The 27,500-nt window shown below is 34.9% G+C and overlaps 1 protein-coding gene across 2 annotated transcripts in view; it reads right to left on the minus strand.

Annotated features, from left to right (window-relative positions):
• LOC136826235 (integrin alpha-PS2-like) overlaps nt 1–27,500 on the minus strand; it is a 191,102-nt gene that overhangs the window by 31,435 nt on the left and 132,167 nt on the right. Inside the window, exons 4-8 of one of the 2 annotated variants that reach the window (XM_067083327.1) lie at nt 26,968–27,091; nt 18,301–18,318; nt 14,382–14,443; nt 13,646–13,694; nt 111–340 (exon numbers count right to left, since the gene is read on the minus strand). In XM_067083327.1, the coding sequence (XP_066939428.1) occupies nt 111–340; nt 13,646–13,694; nt 14,382–14,443; nt 18,301–18,318; nt 26,968–27,091 (483 nt within the window). The remainder of the gene's footprint in view (nt 1–110; nt 341–13,645; nt 13,695–14,381; nt 14,444–18,300; nt 18,319–26,967; nt 27,092–27,500) is intronic. The other variant, XM_067083328.1, reaches the window with a different exon arrangement.

Below are 27,500 nucleotides of genomic sequence, written 5' to 3' on the forward strand. Positions count from 1 at the left end.
ATATATATATATATATATATATATATATATATATATATATATATATATATATATATGAATTTAAAGTTTAGAAAACAGCCTACAATCTGACATAAGCAAACGACACCTACCTGATCTCCGGTTATATTATACAGGACGGTCAGTGCCCCATCGAAGATGACCACTTGACCCATCAGGTCGTTACCCCTGGGCATTCCAACGGCAATGTCCTCCTTGTCGTCGCCGTTAAACTCGCCTATGGTCATCGAGTACCCAAGGTAACTCATGTCGTCTCTCTGGGGACCTTCCAGGGTAGCTAGGGCCTCCTGTTTGTTCAGGAGGTCTTGGTAAAACACTTGACCTGGAGGAGAGACAAGCAGAGTATATCAGTATAAATTGGCAGTATGAAGCTACTTCTGTTTTACAGGTGTTATTTCGGTCAGTGCCCCACTCAGGTGATGGGAAGCACTTCCTCCTTCGAAATACAATTGTCACGCTTAGTCTATGAGTCTTTTGCAGTGACTCAACAGGGCTACTCCTTTCTTGCAGGTGTTATTTCAGTCAGTGAGCCACTGAGATAATAGGAAATTCTTTCTTTATCGAGCCGCAATTGTTATTTTAATCTGTGAGTCTTTTTGCAGTGACTTTACAGGGCTATTCCTTTTTACAGGTGTTATTTTGGTCAGTGCAGCACTGAGATAATAGGAAGTCCTTCCTATTTCGAGTCGCAATAGTCACTTTTACTCTGAGTCTTTTGCAGTGACTCTACAGGGCTACTTCTTGTTTACAAGTATTATTTGATTAGTGCACCACTGAGATGATAGAAAGTCCTTACTCCCTCAGGCTGTAACTATCACCTTTGGTCTATGAATCTTTCACAATGACTCAACAGCAAGCTGCGTATTTTACAGGTACTATTCCAGTCAATGTGCTGATAAGCTGAAGGATAAAGTTATTCCCTTCACCTTGATCTACGTACTTTAGAATTCTCTTCTTGCTTTTGTTTTACCTGATTCCTACTAGTATATACCCTTCAAGAAGAGGTTCTATCGTTTCTTCTGTATCAAACTCAGCTATTTAAATTTCCCAACAGGTAAAAGGAAAAAATTTAAGCACAAAGGTCTTCAAATGCCTTATTCTTATACTTCAATATCGGTATGGGGTCAAGAGGCACGGATCATGCAGTGAAATCAAGCAAAAAAAAAAAACTAATATAATTACTTTCATCTTGTGGTAAAATTGTAAAATAACTTAACCGATGAACTGAATGTTGCCAGTGAGATACTACCTTATAACACTAGGAGCATTCAGAAAGATATTTTTCAACCAACTTGAGAAGGCTAGCTACAGATTATATGCATAGTTTATTCAAATTCTGTATTACCTTTTTTGATGATATCAGGCAAACATACATAAGAAATGCACACACTGGGGAGAAGCATAAAATCCAGCCCAGCTGACAAACGTATTAAGAATGAAGTTGTCAAACCAGCATAGTCTTTTACAGGAGAATTACATAATTTTCTGAAACAACATTTATAACGTAAATTAGGAAGAGAGTAGCGAAAAATCTACGTACAACAAAACCATCATTTGGCTGAAATACTGACACGAGATGCGCTGATACTGAAGAAAGCCACAAGTTGCCTACCTTCAGAAAGGTGGATTTTCAACTTTCTACTCTCTCTTGCGATAAACACAGGCATTATGTAAATACGTACCGGTAAATACACGAATAGAACACGTCTTTTGCACGAAATGTATGTATTATTTTTAAGAAAATGAAGCTTCAACATTTCCTTTGAATTTTAAGTAAATATTTTATGGATCAGTGACCTTCTTTGAGACATATAGCCATTATTAAATATAAAAATTAATTTTTACTAAATTCATCTACTCTTTGAGGGGTTCTTGAGCTAGATTCAATTTAGAATGCAGTTTTATTCTTTTAAATTAATCAACGGAGTTTACAAAAATTTTAGGAAGACTTAAATATATCTAGAAAATTTATTACCACTGCAATATATGAGAGTTATTCGAAAATTTAAGATATAAGTATTTCTTCGAATATTCGGTTATTTCTGATATTTATTTCTCCCTTGTACATGAGCTGCAAATTACATTTGATTACTAATATCATCATTATCATATTCGAATATTTGATTATTTCTGCCACTCATTTCTGATATTCATTTCTCAATTGTACATGAGCTGAAAATTACATATGATGATTACTATCATCATAATTATCATGACAATTAACATTAAATTTTTCTTTAAATGTTAATTTTCCAGCACCAAACATCACAAAACATTAAAATCATCATAATTATGACAATTAACATTAAATCTTTCTTTGTAGGTTCATTTCCCAGCACCAAACATTACATAACTTTAATATCATCATAATTATTATGATAATAATTAACATTAAATCTTTATCTGTAGGTTAATTTTCCAGCACCAAACATCACGAAACTTCAATGTCATCCTCCTACACACTACCTCCCCCCCGAAAAAAAAGAAAAGAAAAATAATTAAAGATTATTTTCGTTACTGACACAAAGGTAAAATCCACTTGAGGCGTCTTCTTCTTAAGCATCCCTCTCAGAAACCACTCCGGGTATTTCATTTGGGACTGTAAACAATGGTGCCCCAAAACCGACTTGAGTTTGCGCCCGTGCGCACTTAAGGGGGGGGAGGTATAGTGGGGAAGGGGGGCCACAACATCATCTTCTTCAAACTCCCCAAGCCGTTAGCAATCGTCTTCGCCATGTTTGAACAGAGTGAGTTTGATTGGAGATCAATTTGTATCTAAGGTGAAATTATTTGATTTGGAAAGCATTTTTCTTTGCTGTTGTGAATACTTGGTTTAAAACTGTTAAAAATTAAAAAATTTACAATTTAAAAAATCTGTAGTCGTTTTCAACTATGGGTGCATTACGTGTTTCTTTGCTGTTGTAAATACTTTTTTTTTATTTTTTAAAAAAATAAAACCATTTTTAAAATAAAAAAAATCTATCATAGTTTTACAACAAAGTGGAATTTAAAAAAATCTCCTCCCAGAACACAACAGAAAAATAAATGTTTTTAAAAAATAAAGCTGGAATCTTAAAAAAAAAGAGCAGATTCTGAAGTTGAATAAACTGCTGCACCAAACGAAGTCCGAGCGAAGTACCTAATAGCCTCATTCTGGACTGTATATTATAACAAGGTCCATAACGTCCCTAGTGCCTAGACGTGCTATCTCGGCAATCTAACTTATCCCCATCATTTTGGATGGTATTGTGTAAAGCCCGGGCGTACAGCTAACAAGGTCAAGGTCACTCCGACACAAAATTTACGGCCCTGAAGATACATTGTGACTCGGAGAGAAGAAATGAGTTGCGGATAAGTGAAAGGAGGAGATTAATGAGTATTTATGTGACGTGATTTATCACTGCTTACACTACAATACAATGAGAAGAGAGAGAGAGAGAGAGAGAGAGAGAGAGAGAGAGAGAGAGAGAGTTATTGCTGTACCTGAATAAGGATGACAAAGATTGTAGCGTAAGCAAGACTAAGATACTGAATCACATATGAGTTGGATTACGAAACGAGAGAGAGAGAGAGAGAGAGAGAGAGAGAGAGAGAGAGAGAGAGAGAGATTCACTATACTACAATCAAAGTCAGTGGCTTTAGCATTGGAATAAACCAGTGGCCTTTCCTAGAGAGAGAGAGAGAGAGAGAGAGAGAGAGAGAGAGAGAGAGAGAGAGAGAGAGAGAGAGAGCGCTTAACCTTTATGCACCCACGGCCGTAGATAATACGGTGTGACAATACGGGGGAGAGATTTATCAAGACAAGCATTCTAGTTTCGTGGACGCATGACAACTCCCTCGCCTGGGCTCTATGAAGATGATGACCGCGATATATGAGGATGATGCCAAAAGGCCACAGAGAGAGAGAGAGAGAGAGAGAGAGAGAGAGAGAGAGAGAGAGAGAGAGAGAGAGAGAGAGAGAGAGACTGGGTACTCTATCCTGAGTAGGTATCCAGTTGAAAAATGGGATTATGGGAATAGAGAAACTTTTCGAGTTAATATTATATTATCAAACTGAAGAGGGAGAGGTTACCTATTGTCAAACTAAAAGTCCTGTTGCATACGTGTTTGGTTTAGCCATAACAGGGAAAAGTTTAAATTTTCCAAATGATTTTAATTTACCTTTCTTCAACTGGCTCTTTTAATTTCTCCATATTTATTCATCAATCAATTATTAGGACTTCTCTGGCGTCACAAATCTTCACAGTATCTGCCTCCACCTCGGCGGAAGCTTGCGCAGCACATTAATGGCTCTTTGAATAAATTCCATACGAACGTGAGGACATTTTGTAAAGCAGGATTAATAAAATTAACAATGTAAACGCCTTTTTCTTGTTTATAAATTTTCTAGAGAAGATGAGTCATCATACTTTTGGGTATGAAGAAGTTCGCTGCAATTCCTCTCGACGCCAGCAAGAGGAAATAGCACCTTCAAGCCTCAAACAATACCTTTGCCTTGGCATAACACAGACATTTAATGATTCGCTCTGGTACTTGAGTTTGTCTGCTCTCTCTCTCTCTCTCTCTCTCTCTCTCTCTCTCTCTCTCTCTCTCTCTCTCTCAAACCCCCAATTTGGTCGAGTCAATCTCTCTCTCTCTCTTAAACCCCCCAATGTGGTCAAGATTCAATTTCTCTTTCTCTCTCTGCCAATCCTACAAAGTTGCAGAGAGAGAGAGAGAGAGAGAGAGAGAGAGAGAGAGAGAGAGAGAGAAACTATAATAGTCACAGTAAAACCAAAAAAGGCCACTACCTTTCTTAGAAAGTTTTTATAGAATTGAAAGCAAGAGAGAGAGAGAGAGAGAGAGAGAGAGAGAGAGAGAGAGAGAGAGAGAGAGAGAGAGAACAAAGGAAACGACAGTAATGCAAAACTCACAAAAGTATCGAAAATAACAAAGTACACAGGATACGGATGAAACCCTTCCTCATCTCCTTATCTGTTTTGCCTTCGACCCAGTGGGCTGCCTACTTTAATTCCCCCCTTCAGATTTTTCTTTTTTCCTTTTTTTTACATCGAGAAACAATGAGGCACTGTGTCCTCAAGCCCCACTTGAAGTGCCTGCCGGTTGGCTGGAAGGGATTATCAAATGGGAGGAGATTATTCGTAGGACAACGAGACAAATATCCTTCTTTTGAAAATGCGCTCCCATCTTAAGGGAGTGACGTCACGTTCTCCATACGGATAGGTCAAAGTCTTTTCTGTTTTTTTTTTTTCTACTTTTAATTTCTCTTTTTTGTCGATGTCTTCTTTTATTTTGTTTTTTCGAAAATGCGAGGGTTACGTCACGTCCTCCATATGAATAAGTCAAAGTTTTTTATTTTCTTTTTTTAAACTTTTAGTTGGTCTTGTTTATTTACTTTTTAGTGATGTCTTCTTATATCTTGCTGTCTTTTTTCATGTCGTGGAAGCTTAAAAGGAAATTGTATGGGTGTTTGGGCTGCTCCATAAAATAGGAGACAATTTATGAACAACAAAATTTTACATTTTCTGTAAAATTCTGTTATACACAAGCGTGTAAATAAATTCAAACAAAATTCTTTTTTTCTTCTTATCTCTTTATCATTAATTATCTATAAATCTAAATTAATAACTCCTCTTCAAAACAAATAAATGAGGCTTCAGTCTGAACAACAAAACAAAGTGGGAACTCTATCTCTCTCTATATACATATACATATATATATATATATATATATATATATATATATATATATATATATATATATATAATTATTCCTCTAGTATTTATCAGTGTCTGCTCATGAGTTCTCATGAAATATCGTATTTCCTGAGAAGAAACCGGAATACAGGGCGGGCAAAGCATATACAGTCAAAAGAGGATCTAACAGTCTTTTTCAGAGAGAGAGAGAGAGAGAGAGAGAGAGAGAGAGAGATGGTCATCTTCACCACACTTTGATCCATACCAGCAACGTACTCTACAGTGCCCTATGCCAAACCTTCTTCACATTCTTCATTCTGTTAAGGGCGGTGTCCCTAAATGGTAATGGAGTTCCTCTAGGAGAGGTGTTTGGAACCATATTCTTTGCCATGTCTGTTCTTCCATTTTCTTTCGTGTGAGTGTTTGTGAATGGCTAAATTTGGCTTGTCTATGACGATTATTTAATGGCTGATGTACTATTATTTTCAAGATTAGTGTATATTGATACCCATAAAAAATGAAGTTTTATGGCATGACAACTTAATAAAAATTGCCACTCTAGGAAGTTGATAATAATAATAATAATAATAATAATAATAATAATAATAATAGAAGAAGAAGAAGAAGAAGAAGAAGAAGAAGAAGAAGAAGAAGAAGAAGAAGAAGAAGAAGAAGAAGAAGAAGGAAATTCATGTTCTTCCCAAATATATTTATATATATTATGTATACATATATACAGTATATTATATATATATATATATATATATATATATATATATATATATATATATATAGAGAGAGAGAGAGAGAGAGAGAGAGAGAGAGAGAGAGAGAGAGAGAGAGAGAGAGAGAGAGAGGCGAAAACACCAACCGAATCCAAAAAAACCGACACAAAAAAAAAAAGACACGCACGCGACACTTAGTGTAGTAGAGGACAAACAGAGACAGGCTGACCCTAATTGATTGTAGAGAGGCCTCTGAGGGCCTATCAAAAAAAGAGAGGCCTCTCTGTTGGCACAAAGTGATCGGTATGGGATCTTCAGGGGTAAGCTTATAAGCCTTCCAGAGGTCCTCATCAAAACAAACACGGCATCTTTCTGTTGTAACCCTTGACCCCGACCCTGTCATTTTCCAATGATGGATGTCTTTCTTGACGTTGCGACCCGGTAATTTTTCAGCTCTCTCTCTCTCTCTCTCTCTCTCTCTCTCTCTCTCTCTCTCTCTCTCTCTCTCTCTCTCTCTCTCATGGCAGCAGCCTAGCTAGGCACTATAAAACAAGAGGTATTTATTTTTACAGTTATGAATTTTGTAACTGAATAAGAAATCATGATCGCAATTCATTATTATTATTATTATTATTATTATTATTATTATTATTATTAAACTGCAGATGCTACATACCATATTTGTATATAGCCTCAAGCTAACAAAAAACTGTATGTTATCATTAAAATTTATTTACTGCTCAAGTTGAAAGACCAGAGGGTCTGCAGTGTACCTAAAAAGTATTTGCCTAAATCGTTTAGCCCAGCCTGGGAATCGAACCCAGACTTTCTAACTACACGAATACTTTTACCAAATAGAAAAAAATAAATAAAAGCAGTAGAGTTTTTTTTATAAAAGCAAAGAAAAATCTAAACAAAAAATCCCCTTTGATAAGTCTCCCCAAGAGAAAAAAAACGCACAAAAAACAAAAGCTGAAATAAAAATTAGACAGCAAAAGCAAAAAAAAGGCAATACAGTTTTTAAATTCAATCAAAGAAAAACGTAAATAAAAAAATACTCTGGCAACTCTCCTGCAGGCAAAAAAAACTACCCTTCACAAAAAACAAATAAATTTAATATAATAGAAGAAAAACCTACATTTACAATCCTCTTTGACAACTCTCCCCCAGCCAAAAAAAAAAACCTACATCCAAAATTCTCTTTGACAAATCTCCCCCAGCCAAAAAAAACTACCCCTAAAAAACGATAAATTTAATATAATCAAAGAAAAACCTACATCTAAATTCCTCTTTGACAAATCTCCCCCGCCAAAAAAAATACCGTTCACAAAAAACAACTAACTTTAATAAAATCAAAATAAAACCTACATCCAAAATCCTTTTTGGCAAATCTCCCACAGCCAAAAAAACTTACCCTTCACAAAAAAACACTAAATTTAATATAATCAAATAAAAACCTACATCCAAAATCCTCTTTGACAAATCTCCCCAAGCCAAAAAAAACTAACCCTAAAAAAACGCTAAATTTAATATAACCAAAGAAAAATCTACATCCAAAATCCTCTTCGACAAATCTCCCACAGCAAAAAAACTACCCTTCACAAAAAAAACCCCACTGTTTTTTAATATAACCAAAGAAAAACCTACATCCAAAATCCTCTTTGACAAATCTTCCCCAGCCAAAAAAAACTACCCTTCACAAAAACACTAAATTTAATATAATCAAAGCAAAACCTACATCCAAAATCCTTTGAAAAATCTCCCGGCCGAAAAAAACCTACCCTTCACAAAAAAGCATTAACTTAATATAATCATAGAAAAACCTACATCCATAATCCTCTTTGACAAATCTCCCCCAGCCAAAAACAAACTACCCCTAAAAAAAAACCTAAATTTAATATAATCAAAGAACCTACGTCCAAATTCCTCGTTGACAAATCTCCCCCACCCAAAAAAACCTACCCCCCCCCCAAACAAAAATTAGGCAAACGTCGAACACCAGTTTGACTCACCAGTATCACGCGAGGACTCGAGTCAAATAATAGCGAATAAAATCTAAATAAAAAAAAGTAATAATAGACAAGAATGGCTCTTAAACAGCGGGATAAAAGGAACCATTAACTTGATTCTAAATGAAGGTTAACAAGCAGGGCGACCGCCCAATTACCCAAAAAGGACGAAGAATGTTGAGAAATAACGAGGACCTTAAAAGACAGTTTTAAGAGCGTTATAAACTCATCTACAATGGCGTCTAGATAAAAGCTGATAACTAGATTAGACGATACCAATTTTTTCCTTTTTTTTTTTTTGTTTAAGATCGAAACGTGGCACGCTTTTGTTTCCTGATGTTACTGTACTGTTAACGCGTTTTATAATTGTTATTTGCTTTTGTTAATGCGCCTATGCTTGTTATAAATGATACTGATTTGAACACATACATACACACATAATATATATATATATATATATATATATATATATATATATATATATATATATATATGTATGTGTGTGTGTGAGTTTGTGTACGTACATATACATACATATGCTGTATATATGTATATATCTAAATTCTCTAAAAAAAATCTTCAAATAAGTCACAAAACTACGGCTACAGGTCTGAACAACAATTAACACTTAGGTCATGTATAAGTCAAAAAACTTACGAAAAAGAAGAAAAGGAAAACAGAATAAAATTATTCAAAAATAATTCCGAATAATCAAGGCAATAAGTAAGAAAGTAAAAAGTAACAAAATAATTAAGACAATAAGTAATAAATAAGACACCAGCACTCAGTTAATAAGTAACAAGGAACACTAAGAAATGCTCCTGAGAAACGGACCATGAAGTATTAATCAAGATCTCGGGATAAAGCACTGGCTCCTTGGAGGATGCCTATCTTTGGCAGGCAACAGAAGCCAAAATTATGGTATATCAATTCATTATAATAAATTGGGTGAAATCTGCTAATTTTTGGCATTCTCAAGTTCAGAGGAGTTATCAAGAGAGAGAGAGAGAGAGAGAGAGAGAGAGAGAGAGAGAGAGAGAGAGAGAGAGAGTAATTAATGATAAATTAAGTGAAATCTGCTTATAGTATAAAGCTGCCTTTTAGTTCTCAAGCCAAATGTGAGTTATCAAAACAGAGAGAGAGAGAGAGAGAGAGAGAGAGAGTACAGTAAATAAATCATAATAGTAAACTGGGCGAAATCTACCCCCGACATGAAGCTGTTTTCTTTAAAATTATCAAGTCAAATAGGAGTTTTGGAGAGAGAGAGAGAGAGAGAGAGAGAGAGAGAGAGAGAGAGAGAGAGAGAGAGAGAGAGAGAGAGAGAGATTAATAACAATGAACTGGGGGAAATATGCCTATGGTATGAAGCTCATGTTAAATAGGAGTTATCGAGAGAGAGAGAGAGAGAGAGAGACTCAGGGCTCGGTCAGTCGAATTCTGTATGGGAAGGCGAGCCACTCACATCTATCAAGACCCTAATTTCATGCCACAGCCGCTCTACACACATTACGGGCTATGCGCATGCGCGCTCATGTCCCGAATTTTCAAGGACGATGGTGTGGAAATGGTGGTCCAGGGGGTAACGGACCTTCAACCCAGGGTGGGTTGCCTGACATCGGCGCCAATTCACGTCTCAGCCAATGTAATCAATCATGGATGAACACCTGTATAGTAGGCGTTGCTTAGTCGGGTAAGGTATTGTACCAGTATTGTGTTTTTCTTGAAATTTACGATCTCTTTGACATAAGACCTATTTTATCTAATAAATACAGAAATACAACAGTCATATGTGACAGGTAGTGACCCCTGACTGACGTTATCACGTGACCTATGTAAGACTTAACGTATTTTTTAAAGTTACAACATTCTTACGGCAAAATACCAATATTTCTGCAGAGTAATGATTCCGCTTTGTGACTTGAAAGTAAATCTTGTACAATTCGGAAGTTACATCAGCTTACTGGTGTCTAGTATGAATGATCAATTTTGAAAAATTGGTACATGAAAAACGTTGCTGTTTAACTTCTCTCTCTCTCTCTCTCTCTGAAAATCTGAGGTGATATCTCCCTGGTGTCGAACTTTTGAAATAAAAATTGCACAGCAATGTGTATGTACATATATATATATATATATATATATATATATATATATATATATATATATATATATATATATATATATATATATATATATATATATATATATATATATATATAATATATATATATATATATATATATATATATATATATATATATATAATATACAGTATATATATCTGTTTATATATCATATGTTTACATGTGTATGTGTATGTATGTGTATATATATATATATATATATATATATATATATATATATATATATATATATATATAAATAATTTGCCAATAACATCAAATCAAATAAAACTAATGGATACAATAAAAATAAAAAATAAACATGAAAATAAATACATCAATAACTTAAAAGGCAGCGAAAACACAAGGGCGCTTAACCCCAAACTTCAAATGCCCACAACAAAACCCTTCAACCAACAGGATGATTATAGCAAGAGACATAAAGTCTCCCAACCCTCTAACCCTCCCAAAACGAATCTATAGCAATCTCTCCCTCCTTTTAACTCTCATACACTCCACCTATAGACGGGAGTCCTCAGTCAAAAGTACCGTCCCAACATCTCTCAATATCTCTCTCGCCAATCGGTCATCTACACAGACGGACAAGTCCCCCAAAAACGTCAAAATTGGCTTTTTTTGCGACGCCCGCCGCGATCCATCACGCCAGAGGTCAGTTTAGTTTGAGGGATGGGATGGCTTGGGCATCTTCTCTCTCTCTCTCTCTCTCTCTCTCTCTCTCTCTCTCTCTCTCTCTCTCTCTCTCTCTCTCTCTCTTCTATAGCGGCCTCTCATTGCATTTCGATTAAGGTGATTACTTCTAATGAGGTTTTAACTGGTTGCTTTTCGGATAATTCTCTCTCTCTCTCTCTCTCTCTCTCTCTCTCTCTCTCTCTCTCTCTCTCTCTCTCTTCTATAGCGGCCTCTCATAGCATTTCGATTAAGGTGATTACTTCTAATGAGGTTTTAACTGGTTACTTTTCGGATAATTCTCTCTCTCTCTCTCTCTCTCTCTCTCTCTCTCTCTCTCTCTCTCTCTCTCTCTCTTAGCGGCCTCTCATAGCATTGCGATTAAGGTGATTGCTTCTTATGAGGTTTTAACTGGTTGCTTTTCGGATAATTCTCTCTCTCTCTCTCTCTCTCTCTCTCTCTCTCTCTCTCTCTCTCTCTCTCTTCTATGGCGGCTTCTTGTAATATTCAAAGTCTCACACCTATAATGAGGTTTTTTAACTGGTTGGTTTACAGATAATATCTCTCTCTCTCTCTCTCTCTCTCTCTCTCTCTCTCTCTCTCTCTCTCTCTCTTCTATGGCGGTCTCTCGTAAGATTCGAAGTGAGGTTAAGAGGAAGGGACGTCCCACAGCTAATGAAGATTGTTTAACTGATCGCTTAACGGATAATCTCTCTCTGTGCGAATATGGACGAATATAGCTGGATAGAAATCTAACTATAATGAGTCTCATTTCGTGATATAATTATTGTTTTGATTTTTGCTGTTTCTCTGACATTGTTTATTCTTAAGGTCTTTATTTTTTCTCGTACTTCGCTGCTTTCCCTTGTGAAAAGCTTCATGCTTTTCCAGTTGTGGTAGCAGCTTGAATAATAATAATAATAATAATAATAATAATAATAATAATAATAATAATAATAATAATAATAATAATAATAATGTGTTCAGAAAGTATACAAATGGAAAAAGCCAAAGAGGTCATTACAAAATAAAAATGTAAATTGCGGAACTGATAAAAAAGAACAAGCAATGAATCTAAAACAAACAAAAACAAACTGGTATTTACATAAACATCACTGGAGAAATGTTGCAGAAAAATGCAAGAATTACAAACACACAAAACTACAAGAAAAATTCCTTTTCCAATCGAGGACATAAGAACGTCAAAGAATATCTAAACATTTTCCCGAGCGAGCAGACGAATCAGAAGTTCCTCAATCACTTCAACTCATAATTCAGAAAATACATGCGCTAAGAAGTACCCACTTTCACCTATAACTGCTAAAACCACAACCCAAGGCGTTAACAACCCGACCCGATCCCGTATACAAATATTTTGGCTACGGCAGGAGAAATAACCAAAGCAGGACTAAGAGTCCTTTATCGCCTTATTGGGGGCCATCTCGTCTTTCAACAATTGCAGGGCAAACAGCCCCGAATATTAAACACTTTATTTTGGCAGCCTCAGCTAAGCCGGGTCTATTGGTTCCTCTCTAAACACAGGGCCAATATTGCTCTCCCGTCAGTCCTTCTCTCTCTCTCTCTCTCTCTCTCTCTCTCTCTCTCTCTCTCTCTCTCTCAAAATATTGATAAACGGATTCCCGGATGAAAGGGCGATATAAACAGGTCAATATCGATACGAAACGGAAGTTGTATAAGTGCTAATATTAGCGCTATTTTGGGGGTCAATGTTGATCTCGTGGAAGTCATGTGTTCTCAAGAATTTGACGTTAATGGTACTGAAACTTCGTTTGAAAGTCTGCATGTACATTTACACTATGGTGCGCATGGGTATGTTGGCACACATAAACACGAACATTTGCAAATATATCCACGTTGGTGGGCTTGTTGAATATGTTTATAAAACTCCTCTCTAGCCTGCATCATTTTTTAAATTTTATCATATGAAATATATTATTCGTAGAGAGAATTATTAATGGAAGGATAAAACATATTATTCGCCGAGAGAATTATTAGTGGAAGGATAAAATTATACGTAATTTTATGTTAAGTCCCTAGAGGACAGCCATTTTCTCTCATATACCTGGGTTTAACATTAGATATTTTGTGAACACTCATTTTCTAATATATATATATATATATATATATATATATATATATATATATATATATATATATATATATATATATATATATATATATATATATAATCAAAATCAGCTAAAACTCCCAGACACCTAATCCTCTTCTCAGGTCAACAAAAGCACACCAGACTTTAAACTCTGACCTGACCTTTCCGCTTCATGTGAAGGAGGCTAAGAACCTGTTTCTTCATATGTTAAGTGGATATGATAATAAAGTATTAGAATGCAAGTCATCTGCATAATTACCTTGCCAATAGAAGCTTCCGACTGCGCCGACGAAGAGGCCGTTCCCATCCTGTGAGGAGAATGGGAAAATAATACGATTAAGTGTTAATTGTCTCAAGGGAAATAACAGTGTGATAGTAATATGAGAATATAGACAATGGTGAAAATATTAAAATGTTATTTTTGAACTCTTCTCCCTTACATCTTTTGTCATACATGCATGTGTATGTGTGTTTCAGACTACCACTATTACAAACGAAACATTATGAAAATACGTTTCTAATAAAAAAAATCATCATTTATATATTTACCGTAGATACTTGATTCTTTATATAGCTCATCACGCGAAAAAACTCATTCTGTAGGTATATTTGTTACTTGTTTTTTCACATATTTCTTCAAAAACTGATATATTTTCCCACATTAAGGCTACCAAGAAGCACGTCAACATTAAAATGTAAACTACAGTTTTTAATGTTGTAGAGTTATTTACATGACGATAATTACCCAAACTACTGATAAAACACTTAGCCCAAAAATTCAATGACAAGAGGCCATCTCAAAAATCCTACAAAGTTACAACGTAACAACTTACCTTAAAAAAAAACACACACACACACACAAAACAAAAACAAAACCATCAGACAACTGCTGACGACCTTGATCCTTGCAACACCAGTTTTTTCCACGATAAATCAACCTTATCACCTAATCCCCATTGATCTCACTAATAAATTTAAAGAGGAGGACTACTCACCTTCGTCAAGGCTGTCCCAAAACCAGCTTGACAGGAACCTTGTCTGTGGTAGCCCCAGGAACCTGTGGAAGGGATAAAGGAACATCAGTTAGCGCCCTGATACACAGAAGGTCTTTGTATGTGGTCAGACCACAGAGTGATTTAACCTACATATGTCTAGCTTTTAACTGGTGACGACTGATCTGGAACCTTCCTTTTTTTTAATGTGGAAAAATTCTGTTTTGTTTATATTTTTTGCTTTCCAGTAACTTATCTCTTCTTTTTGTATTTCTTATTACCTTGTGTTTGTTCTTTCAAACCGACACTGATATTCTTTGAAAGCTTGAATTTCAAGTCAATGGACCCTGTGGTGGGCTTGTTCCATATGAATAGGGTTCACCTTCATAATAATAATAATAATAATAATAATAATAATAATAATAATAATAATAATAATAATAATAATAATAATAATAATAATAAAACTGGTATTGACAGATATATAAACGTCCTTTTTTTAATCTACAAAAGATTAGTTTTCATTTTTTTCTTTTCTGATAACTGATCTCTTCTTTCTGCATTTCCTACAACCTTCTGTTACTTCTTCCAAATGGACGCCATAATATTATTTGGAAGTTTGAATTTTAAGTCAGCGGGACCCTGTGGTTGGCTTGTTCCATATGAATAGGGTTCCTCTTCTGCATAATAATAATAATAATAATAATAATAATAATAATAATAATAATAATAATAATAATAATAATAATAATAATAATAACAATAATAATAATAATAATAAAGAAAGTCCCAGCTACTTACCTACTCTCCTCGTGATTTATTTTAGCAAAGGAAAAATCACGTCGAAACTTCCTCTGAAGATCCAACAAGAATGAACTGACGAATAACACAGAATGACATTCACTAAGCATGTAACCTTGACTCAAGGAATTTCTCCAAATCATTCCGCACCGAAGCTTTTAATATGCTCTCACACTTTCATACTCAAATACTACTTTCTAATTATTATTTTTTAAATCCTCTCAGATTTCCTCTTAGGCATACTTTCTTTTTTTTGTAAGGAATACAACTTTCTCTTTCCTTCAGCTCATTACCCCCTAACCAGTTTAAAAAAAACTTATATGTTGTTGTCAAAGATTTTACAACCGCAGCATGCCCCACCGCCCCCCCGCCCCCAACACAACTATCTTCAGCGAAGACACGGTTTCAGAACATTTCACACATTCCAGGTGATCTCTATCTTTTTCTATTGCTTTTTCACTATACACTCACACACACATTATACAAATATATACATATACATACACACACACACACACACACACACACATATATATATATATATATATATATAATAATATCAAACTATATAAATATATCACATATCAATAAAAAAATTAACAATCAAAAATATTATATAATATATATATACATAAATACATATATATCTAAACATTATCTAAGAATATACTCACAATAATCCTCAAACAGCTTCCAAACAAGGATAAACAAACAAGTATCTAAACAGTACCTCAATAAAAAAAATTAACTATCAAAAACTCCCCAAAACTTACGATACATCCAAATACACTCATATTCTAAACACTTATCTAAGAATGTAGAGATATTATGACGAGTTTCTACCAAACAGCCTAAACAAGGATAAACAAACATCTTATTTCTAAACAGTAGAGACAATGGGATACTACACAGTTACACAATCTTGCACACAAACACATACAAAAATTCCCTTGTTTCTAAACAGTCGACACAATGGGATATCACAACAGGTGACTAAACATACCAAGAACCACTGAGCTCCACAAACACACAAACTTACACACATACACACAAACACTCACAAACGGGACCTCTCAGCAGAGGTTTACGACAGATCGAACAAGGCCCACAAACGATGGCCAACGTGAGATATGGGAGATAAGGGTGCCCCCAAACCGGGCCCCCCCACCAAAAAAAATTCCAAGTCCTTATTTGGTGGGTATCACCCAAATCCTACACACGCAAAACATCCCTGGAGGATGCCATATCCTACCGAGAGAGAGAGAGAGAGAGAGAGAGAGAGAGAGAGAGAGAGAGAGAGAGAGAGAGAGAGAGAGGAAATTTAGACCGACAAAAAATTCCTTCGAAGAGATTCAGCTTCAACAGTGAGAGAGAGAGAGAGAGAGAGAGAGAGAGAGAGAGAGAGAGAGTCCAGACTAGGATATACCGTTAACTCACTGGGTAACGGGAGCTAAAGAGATTATTATATTTGCTTGAGAATTAAGGATGGATTAAAAAAATTATTATTTTCGGAAAATAACAGTTGTTAGTTCGATAGTTCCATCTAGACTTCTCCAAATAACACAAGTCCTCGTCTTCTTTTGAAGATATATATATATATATATATATATATATATATATATATATATATATATATATATATATATATATATATATATATATATATATATATATATATATATATATATCTTCAACCATAGGTGAGGAGTAGAGTTATTTTGAGAATCTTATATCATTTATCTATTTACATTTTATTTATTTACTTATTTCTGTTACTTGACAACTTCCAATTATATATATATATATATATATATATATATATATATATATATATATATATATATATATATATATATATATATATATAGTTGGAAGTTATCAGGTAACAGAAATAAGTAAATAAATAACATGTAAATAGATAAATGATATATATATATATATATATATATATATATATATATATATATATATATATATATATAAAGTATCAGGTAACAGAAATAAGTATATAAATGAGAATAAACGAAAATATTAAGCAAATAAATAAAAAAAAATTCCCAATGAGATTCAGCAATAACTCTGGAGAAAACTGACCAAGGTTGAGATCGTAACTACAAATCTTTTCCTTTAAAAATGGAGGCTGGTTCTTATCGTCCATCACTTTACAAATTTGAACACGGACGCCAAGGCTGATAGACCAATTAACACGGCCGGATTTGAATTACGCTTCCACTAGGATGGGGTTAGGGATATAGAGGTACTAAAAACGGAAGGAGGATAGAAGCTTTAGAGTAAGACTTTTTAATAATATATGAATGATTACATGCATAATGTCACGCACTATATGTGTATATATATATATATATACATATATATATATATATATATATATATATATATATATATATATATACACACACATACTGTACATACAGTATATATTGTATATATACATATATACATAATATATATATATATATATATATATATACACATATAGTGCGTGACAATATGCAGGTAATCATTCACATATTATTAAAAAGTCTTACTCTAAAGTTTTATCCTCCTTTCTTTTTTAATGCCTGAATATCCCTAACCCCATCCTAATGGCAGTGTAATCCAAATCCGGCCGTGTTAATTGGTCTATCAGCCTTGGCGTCCGTGTTCAAACTTGTAAATTGATGGAGGATAAGAAGCTGCCTCCATTTTTAAAGAAGATTTGTAGAGACGGGTGCATACATCGATATATATGTAATCAACGCAATATCACTTACAACATCAAGCCTAAAGTCTTAAAAGCCAAAGGAATGCATTTGCAAGCAACAAACAAGCGGATCTGTCATCTATTAACAGAATCACGGTCTCCACTGAACTTCGAAAAATATCTCACAAACGTGAAATAGACAATCACAAACATATACAAAAGCACAGGACGTTACATTGAATAATTAGCGAAAGCACAGGATTTCACACTGAATAATAAAAGAACTACTGTACCTAAGCTCTTCATGAAAACAAACGAACATCCCTGACGTCACAAACAACGCCTCCGAAATGTGACACAAACAATTCCACAACAAACAATTAATACCAAGATATACCAGTTCTCCCGTCATCGTACCGTTCCTTAGGGATTCCACTGTAGACAGAAAGAGACATAAATAAATATCATGACTTGATGTTTCGTCTTTCATACGACGTCATTCCTGTCAAAAAGGCAAAATACATGCAAAAACTCTACAGGTTAATGAGTTAGACTGTCATGCAAATTCTATTTACATTATTATATTTTAAATAAAAGCATTCAGGTTAGTGCTAGTATTTTTATATTTTAAATAAAAGCATTCAGGTTAGTGCTAGTATTTAAATAAGATTAGTTTCGAAGCTTACAGAAAGCTTGACACGGTTGATCATGCAATTATATAAATGTTTTTTTTATTATAAATTATGTATCACTAATGTATCTATACAAATAACGTACCTGCTTTATATAAAGGATAATATAAAAATATAAATACATATTCTAGTGCATCATTATTTCAGATCCTGTAGGTAAAGATACATATCATGCATATAGATAATACAAATTATATGTGTGTGTGTGTGTGTGTGTGTGTGTGTGTGTGTCATTTCAACATCGATTTCTCACTATAATGTTCCTTAACTGAATAATTTTCTTTAAATCTTGGAAAAAAAAAAAATAAAAAATTCACATACAAAATCTAAAAAGAAAAAAATTAGAATAACAATGATTAAGAAGTATAAGAGAACTTGGGAATGTCGGCAGTTACTGAAAAGTAAAAGAAATAAAAAGTGAAATCAGTCAAAGGAGTCCCGTCTGAAGCCTGACCACCCAAGGCTGGCTCAGTAACACGAGGAAAAAGTAGTGACATATTCGGTTTTCTAAAATGTATGAAAAAAAAAAAACACACCTCTACAACGGCTGATATGCAAGACATTGGGACTAGGAAAGAATGAAGGGAAATCCAGAAGTTAAAGGTGAGGAGAGGGATTTTTTTTCTTTATACATACATACATATGTATGTGAATGTTAATAATGTGTAATTATTTAGCTGTCAACAAAAGGAGTATATAAACGAATTATAATGTACAATCATTCAGTTGTAAACAAAAGGAATACATAAATGAATAATTATGCAATTATTCAGTTGTCAAGAAAAGGAATATATAAATGAATTATAACGTACAATTATTCAGTTGTAAACAAAGTACAATTATTCAGTTGTAAACAAAAGGAATATATAAATGAATAATTATGCAATTATTCAGCTGTCAATTAAAGGAGTATATACATGAATTTTAATGTATAATTATTCAGCTAACAAAAAAGGAATATATAAATAAGTGAAGAGTTTGCAAAAAAAAACTGTTCTTAATAATTCTGTAAAATCAGAAAGACAGTGATTGGTGAAAATAATAACCCAAAATAAAGTGAGAAAAATGTATTAATACAAATATCGCAAATGTAGGCTGACCAAGAGCCTGAATGAGCCTTAAGTTGTGCAAATCTTGAAGAAACATTGAAACATACTTCCCAGAAAGCGAATATAATTACCCCCAGATAATTGAAAATCCTCAACATACACGGAATCGCCCCTCCCCCCAACCCCAAAAAAAAAAAACGGTGCAGTAAGAACGACCTAACGGTATATACGAAACACAGGAACAAGCCAGAGAGAGAGAGACAGAGAGAGAGAGAGAGAGAGAGAGAGAGAGAGAGAGAGAGAAATCCACAATCCATCAGGAGGACAGACCCACATTTACCAAGAACCGCAGCTGACGGCAGACGCAGACCTTATGAGGCAGAGCCCTGGCTAGAGATCATCTGTAAGCGTCAAGAGCCTTCTCTCTCTCTCTCTCTCTCTCTCTCTCTTGCTCCCAAATCAGTCCAAACAACCAGACTTCCTCACAAAGAGGAGTCTACAATTGGAATCTGCTGTTAGTCTACTATTAGAGTCTAGCATTGGAGTCTACTATTGGAGTCTGCCACTGGAGTCTACTAGAGTCTATTGGAGTCTGCTATTGGAGTCTACTACTGGAGTCTCCTATTGGAATCTACAACTGGAGTCTACTATTGAGTCTCCTATTGGAGTCTACCATTGGAGTCAACTATTAGTCTACCAATGGAGTCTACCATTGGAATCTACTATTAGAGTCTACCATTGGAGTCAACCATTGGAGTCTACTATTTGAGTCTATCACTGGAGTCTACTATTAGAGTCTACCACTGGAGTCTACTATTACAGTCTACCAATGGAGTCTATCATTGGAATCTACTATTAGAGTCTATCATTGGCGTCTACTATTAGAGCCTACCATTGGAGTCTACCATTAAATGACATGCATAAATATAAGTCTATGCTTTATTACGAGCAAAGCAAGTCTGGTAAATATATAGGTAATTATGAGGAATGTATATTGCAGACTTAACTTACACATATTTTTCCTGAGAAGTGTTGCCTATTAACCTTCTATCTAAAGTGTTTATTAATTCATCTTTATAAAATCCACTGACTTAATACATAAGTTTCCACGTAATAAAAAAAAAATCCGTTCAGGTCTGAGAAGCCAACCAAGAGAAGTAAATACAAACAGCCAAGAAAAGACAGAAATAAACAAATCAACAAAATGTTGACGCGAGTAAGCTGAGGTTCATAAACAAGTGAGAAAAATCGGAGACTTTTAAGTAGCACTTTAGCCTCTCTTCAAACAGAATTTAATATAAAAACACGCGAATTAACGACAGATATTTCCTGTTTTGAGGTCTGTAGACACTCGCTCTGACCTCAGTCAATGAAAATAACTTTAAAAGATGTTTGCCAATTGAAACACTATATTTATCAGAAAGTAACTTGACCTACAATCTCAATCTCAGTGATTGTATGCACGTAAAAGGCACCATTACTTGTCAAATGTAACAATATACGATATTTCAGACCAGGCCATACAAGTATACTCGTAAAGTACAGTACACAGGTACAGCAGATACTGTACAGTAAAAACTATATTATTATTATTATTATTATTATTATTATTATCATTATTATTACTCAGAAGATGAAGCCTATTCATATAGAACAAGCCCACCAGAGAATATGGCGTTCATCATGAAGTAAGAGGAGGTACAAAGAAATACACAAACAGGAGATCTCGCTTGTTGAAAAAGAAAAATAAATTAATAAATAGATAAAAATGTATTCAAATGCAAGGAGAATAGTATTAGGGTAGTAATGCAAGATCCCATGGCTTTTGCAAAGTAAACGGATTGTTCCTCTGTCTCGTCGAAGACTAAAGACAGAGAACGATTATTGTTATTATTATTATTATTATTTATTATTATTATTATTATTATTATTATTATTATTATTATTATTATTATCGGTATACCATCCAATATAGTTTCCGATAACTTCTCCCTCTTTCTGAGAGAGAGAGCCTTACCTTACAGACCTTACAATTCGTTCGAGTTGCCCCAGGTCCCTCAGTGTGAGGCACCTTTGATGTCTACCAGAGAGCTGCTAACGCATCTTCCGGTATATTTTGCATCTTCCAGTCTTGGATGGTCTGGGATGCATCTTAGATATTTGTCGAGCTTATTCTTAAACACATCTACGCTCACTCCTGTTATGTTCCTCAGATGAGCTGGTAGCGCATTGAATAGACGCTGCATTATCGATGCTGGTGCGTGGTGGATTAATGTCCTGTGTGCTTTCCTTAATTTTCCTGGTATAGTTTTTGGCACTATTAATCTACCTCTGCTTGCTCTTTTTGATAATTTTAGTTCCATGATGTTTTCGGTAATTCCTTCTATCTGTTTCCATGCTTGAATTACCATGTAGCGTTCTCTTCTCCTTTCAAGACTATATAAATTTAAGAATTGTAGTCTTTCCCAGTAGTCAAGGTCCTTAACTTCTTCTATTCTAGCTGTAAATGACCTTTGTACACTCTCTATTTGTGCAATATCCTTTTGGTAGTGTGGGTACCATATTATATTGCAATATTCAAGTGGACTACGTACGTACGTTTTATAAAGCATAATCATGTGTTCAGCTTTTCTTGTTTTGAAGTGCCGGAACAACATTCCCATTTTTGCTTTGCATTTTGCCAATAGAATTGCTATTTGATCATTGCATAACATATTCCTATTCAACATCACACCAAGGTCTTTAACTGCTTCCTTGTTTGTGATTGTCTCATTATTAGGTCCTTTATATGCATATAGCATTCCTACTTTATCACCATAGTTCATTGATTCAAATTTATCAGAGTTAAATACCATCCTATTTATCTCTGCCCATTTATATATTTTGTTTAGGTCTCTTTGAAGCGAGTTCCTATCTTCATCACAAGCAATTTCTCTACTTATTCTTGTATCATCTGCGAAACTTCTTACTACTGAGTCCTTAACATTTCTGTCTATGTCTGCAATCATAATCACAAACAGCAATGCAGCTAACACCGTACCCTGTGGTACACCGGATATTACCGTAGCTTCATCCGATTTCTCATCGTTTGCAATCACTATCTGTTTTCTGTTTTGCAAAAATTCTTTTATCCATCTTCCTACTTTGTCAACAATGTTATGTTTTTCAATTTTTTTCGCTAATATATTATGATCTACCTTGTCAAAAGCTTTTGCAAAGTCTAGGTAAACCACATCTGTATCTTTTTTCATTTATCATATTTTTATATATGCTTTCATGGTGGACTAACAGTTGGGTTTGTGTACTTTTTCCGGGTACAAAACCATGTTGTCCTATATTGAACAATCTATTTTTCATTAAATGTTTCATTATATTTTTTTCATTACCCTTTCATATACTTTCATAATATGAGATGTCAAACTCACAGGCCTATAATTACTTGCCTCTAGAGAGAGAGAGAGAGAGAGAGAGAGAGAGAGAGAGAGAGAGAGAGAGAGAGAGAGAATTATTATTATATTCATTATTATTATCTAGTATACTTTCAAAGCAGCTATCTGAAAACTCATCTCCTTCGCCTTCTTCAGAGAGAGAGAGAGAGAGAGAGAGAGAGAGAGAGAGAGAGAGAGAGAGAGAGAGAGAGAGAGAGAGAGAGAGAGAGAGAATTATTATTATTACTATTATTATTATTATCATGCTAATCCAGTATATACTCAAAGCATCTTCTGAAAAGTCTTCTCCCTCTTCTTCTCCTTCAGAGAGAGAGAGAGAGAGAGAGAGAGAGAGAGAGAGAGAGAGAGAGAGAGAGAGAGAGAGAGACGCGTGAGTGATAAGCGGGCTCCTTTGATGGAAAGGGGCAAAAGGAATTTTTTTATTAATAAGCGAAGCGATCGGATGACAGTCAGACGACGCTCCTCAGTCATCGCCAGTCAATTGAGATCGTTCAGGAGCTCCAATATCAACATATTGAGGCCGATTCATACTCATAGACGCGAGAAGGGAGAGAGAGAGAGAGAGAGAGAGAGAGAGAGAGAGAGAGAGAGAGAGAGAGAGAGAGAGCCTAGCCAACCCACCCTCTAAATTGAGTCTAATTTTAGCACCTTGGAATTCACTACTGGTCTAAACATAATCCAGTACGGGAATATGATTCAATAATAATAAATAAACACCTAGTACTATTAACGTCTTCAAATGCATAAGGGAGGTTTTGTATACAACACACAGACGGTTGCCCCTCCCGTAGGCCTACAAACTTGAAGGGAATAAACTTGAAGAGATCAAGAGAAAATCATTTAGCATCTGGATGAACAACGAGCAACTTCGATCAAGGATTCTCTTACTTACATAAAATTCCCAAATTTCCAAAGAATCTGAGAGAGAGAGAGAGAGAGAGCGCAATCACACATCAACGCTTGACTTTTTTCATCGCCTCCATCGCCTCTGAAAATAATCTCGGTTTTACACCATTTCTCTCTCTCTCTCTCTCTCTCTCTCTCTCTCTCTCTCTCTCTAGGTGTGGCGCCAGTGCCGTTTATAGACGAGGAAAAATCCTACCTCACATAAAAGGTACGTCACACGGCAGTAATGAAATGATGTGGTGATAGCCACATCAACAGGAAAGGAAATATAAACAGTAAACGCAGGTATCAGTGGCAGCTGGCGTGACTATATAGGTCTAAGTCTCTCTCTCTCTCTCTCTCTCTCTCTCTCTCTCTCTCTCTCTCTCTCTCTCTCTCTCTCTCTCGCTGGTTCTGAATTAGCATGGGTTTATTCCTGATCTTTACATATTTATACGATGGGCGTCTGGTTACGAAAGAGTATTTCACTAATCCTATTTATCCTTAATCCCTAGAGATTTTTAAGATTGACTCCTGATTCCTTTCACCTGAATCTTTGCAATATTCATGAGGTGTGAATCGTGTTCTATATTCGTAGTTTATGATCCCTAATCTCTCAATATTTACGTTCTAAAATAGTCTCGGTGTAATGCATTCACTTCTGCCCTAATTTATCAATGTATGTTTGCGTAAGGACCTAATATGGGTCCTGTGTGATCTAATATGGGTCCTGTGTGATTCCTGTTCTATATTCGTAGTTTACAATCCCAAATCTCTTAATATTAACATTTTACGTCTCTTAATATTAAATGTTTTCAATCTCTTAATATTTACGCCTTAAATCTCTCAATATTTACGTTTTAAAATGGTCTAGATTTAATGCATTCACTTCTCTTCTCATTTACCAATGTACTTATGCGTCTAGGTCTAAAAATAAAAGTTCTACCAGAATCCTGTTCCTTCCTCCCTGGCGGCGGAAGTGTTCACAGTACACCCGAAATGGCGCAAAGGAAATGACTCGAATAATAATAGCTCTTTTATTCTGGGACATACATAAACATGCTGTCATTTCCGCCTCTTTCCTGAATGAAAATGACGGAAAATAATGAATACTCTCCACCTTAATGTAATAATAATAATAATAATAATAATAATAATAATAATAATAATAATAAATTTTCCTGCAGCTCAGTGCTATATACAAATATAGAATGAACGTATTCAATAGAATAAAATACATTTGCAAGAGGAAATGATGCATTATAGGTCTAGCTGTAAGGAATATGTCAGGTAATCGAATAACTTTTTCCGTCGGCAACACTAATTTTAGTGGAATTAAATAAAGAGTCATACACACTGAAATCTCTAATGAAAAGGACTTACTGAAGTCTCTAGTATAAAGGCCTTACTGAAGTCTCTAACAAAAAGGACTTACTGAAGTCTCTAGAAAAGGACTCACTGCAGTCTCTAAAAAATGGGACAGTAACGTCTCTAATAAGAAGGTCTTACAGAAGTCTCTAATCATAAGGACTCACTGAAGTCTGTAACAAAAAGGACTTAGTGAAGTCTCTAATCACAAGGACTTACAAAAGTCTCTAATAAAAAGGACTTGCTGAAGTCTTTAATGAAAGGACTTAGTGAAGTCTCTGGCATAAAGGCCTTACTGCAGTCTCTAAAAAAAAGGACTTGTTGAAGTCTCTAATAAAAAGGACTTAGTGAAGTCTCTAATGAAAAGGACTTACTGAAGTCTCTAATAAAAAGGACTTACTGAAGTCTCTGGTATAAAGGCCTTACTGAAGTCTCTAATAAAAAGGACTTAGCGAAGTCCCCAATAAAAAGGACTTCCTGAAGTCTCTAGTAAAAAGGCCTTACTGAAGTCTGTAATGAAAAGGACTTACTGAAGTCTCTAATAAAATGGACTTAGTGAAGTCTCTCCTAAAGAGGACTTACTGAAGTCTGTAATAAAAAGGACTTATTGAAGTCTCTAATAAAAAAGGAATTACTGAAGTGTTTATTAACAAGGACTTCAGGATGTGGATGAACCAAAAGTCCACTTAAAAATCTGCAGACGATCGATCAGGCAGGCGCCATTTGCAAACTGCGACTAAAAGGTAAAAAAAAAAAAAAAAAAAAACCTTTGCAAATATTCCACCGATGCGAGATTGACATCAATACCCCGAATAAGGTAACACAACAAACAGAAACAAAAGTTTGTTTCCTTAAACCACGTATAACACCCTCAATATAACATACAGTACAACCAAAAGACAATAAACATGCTCTCCCTAGTTGGACTAGCTCCCTAATAATGCGCCCCCCAACAACATAACAAAGGAGATGGGATGCTTTTCACGTTAATGTGTGAATACATCAGCGAAGGTCCTCATAAAGATGAAAAAAATAATAAAAAAAAAAACTCATTGTTTTAACAGCTTCTTCCTGGTAATTGAATAGACAAGATGGGGATCGCGTTTCCGTACCGAGTTTGCTCGTTGGAACTCATGTCTTGCTCATTTGCATGAGCGCATTTGTTAGCAACAAAAGAAAGGAAGAGTTTAACGTATATTATTAACTTTGCTGAAGACAAAGAAGAAGATTAACTTTACTACATTAAACATGCTCACTACGGCATTCAGACATGAAAGACAATAATGAGTTGGCCAAACTTCTGTCTAGTGAACATGCACATAGGCCTAACGCATTCCCCAGCTACAATTTTAAAAACCGCAGCTTTAACAGCGAAGATTTCTCTCATTAAAACATGCCGCATATTGGTACCATATTTTTACGTATTAAAGCATAAAAAAACAAAGTCTTATTCAAACCGCATTTCAGTAAACATGCACATAAGCCTAGTTTTCCTCAGAAAACCATATGAAGAAGTTCCCTCATTCATCAAAGATCTGCTCCCCTAGCGCATGAACCCTCCTTTTATGCGTTCATGCTCATGCGTGTCATTTAAATTTTTGCGCAGGCGCAGACGGAAAAAAACCAAATGGCTCGACTTACTTGTCATACAAGGAGAGTACATTTGGTAAGCCTGGCTGTCCCTGCCAGTGCTAATGAAGCAATTCCCAACCGGTTCCCGGCGATTCTTCTTCACGCTGAACCAGACGTAACGCGGAGCACAAGCCTGCGAAGAACATCAGAATGCTAAGTCATGACACAAGGGGGAAAGTTAGGATGTAATTTGTGCATATGTGGTATTAGATGTGTTTGTGAGGGTATGTAAATGTATGCGTATTTGTACATATTTTTGTAAGGATGTATGCATTTGTATGGCAAATACTAGTTTCGTTAATAGCTCAGTTATTTCACCGTGAAATTTTCAAATAACTTTAGTATTTCAAAAGTTGATAATGTTGATAATTATGGTAGGTTCCTTAAAACCATGTAAAATAAGCAGTAATTATGCGTTTAAAGAATCTTTTAATTCACCAAAATCTAAGGGTACTATTTATATTTATAATATATTTATACTTATAATAAATGTACCACAAATGACACTGTATGTATAATCTGTTTTTAAGTTCATCAGCGTC

Source organism: Macrobrachium rosenbergii, chromosome 40 (assembly GCF_040412425.1).
Source record: "Macrobrachium rosenbergii isolate ZJJX-2024 chromosome 40, ASM4041242v1, whole genome shotgun sequence".
Taxonomy (NCBI): domain Eukaryota; kingdom Metazoa; phylum Arthropoda; class Malacostraca; order Decapoda; family Palaemonidae; genus Macrobrachium; species Macrobrachium rosenbergii.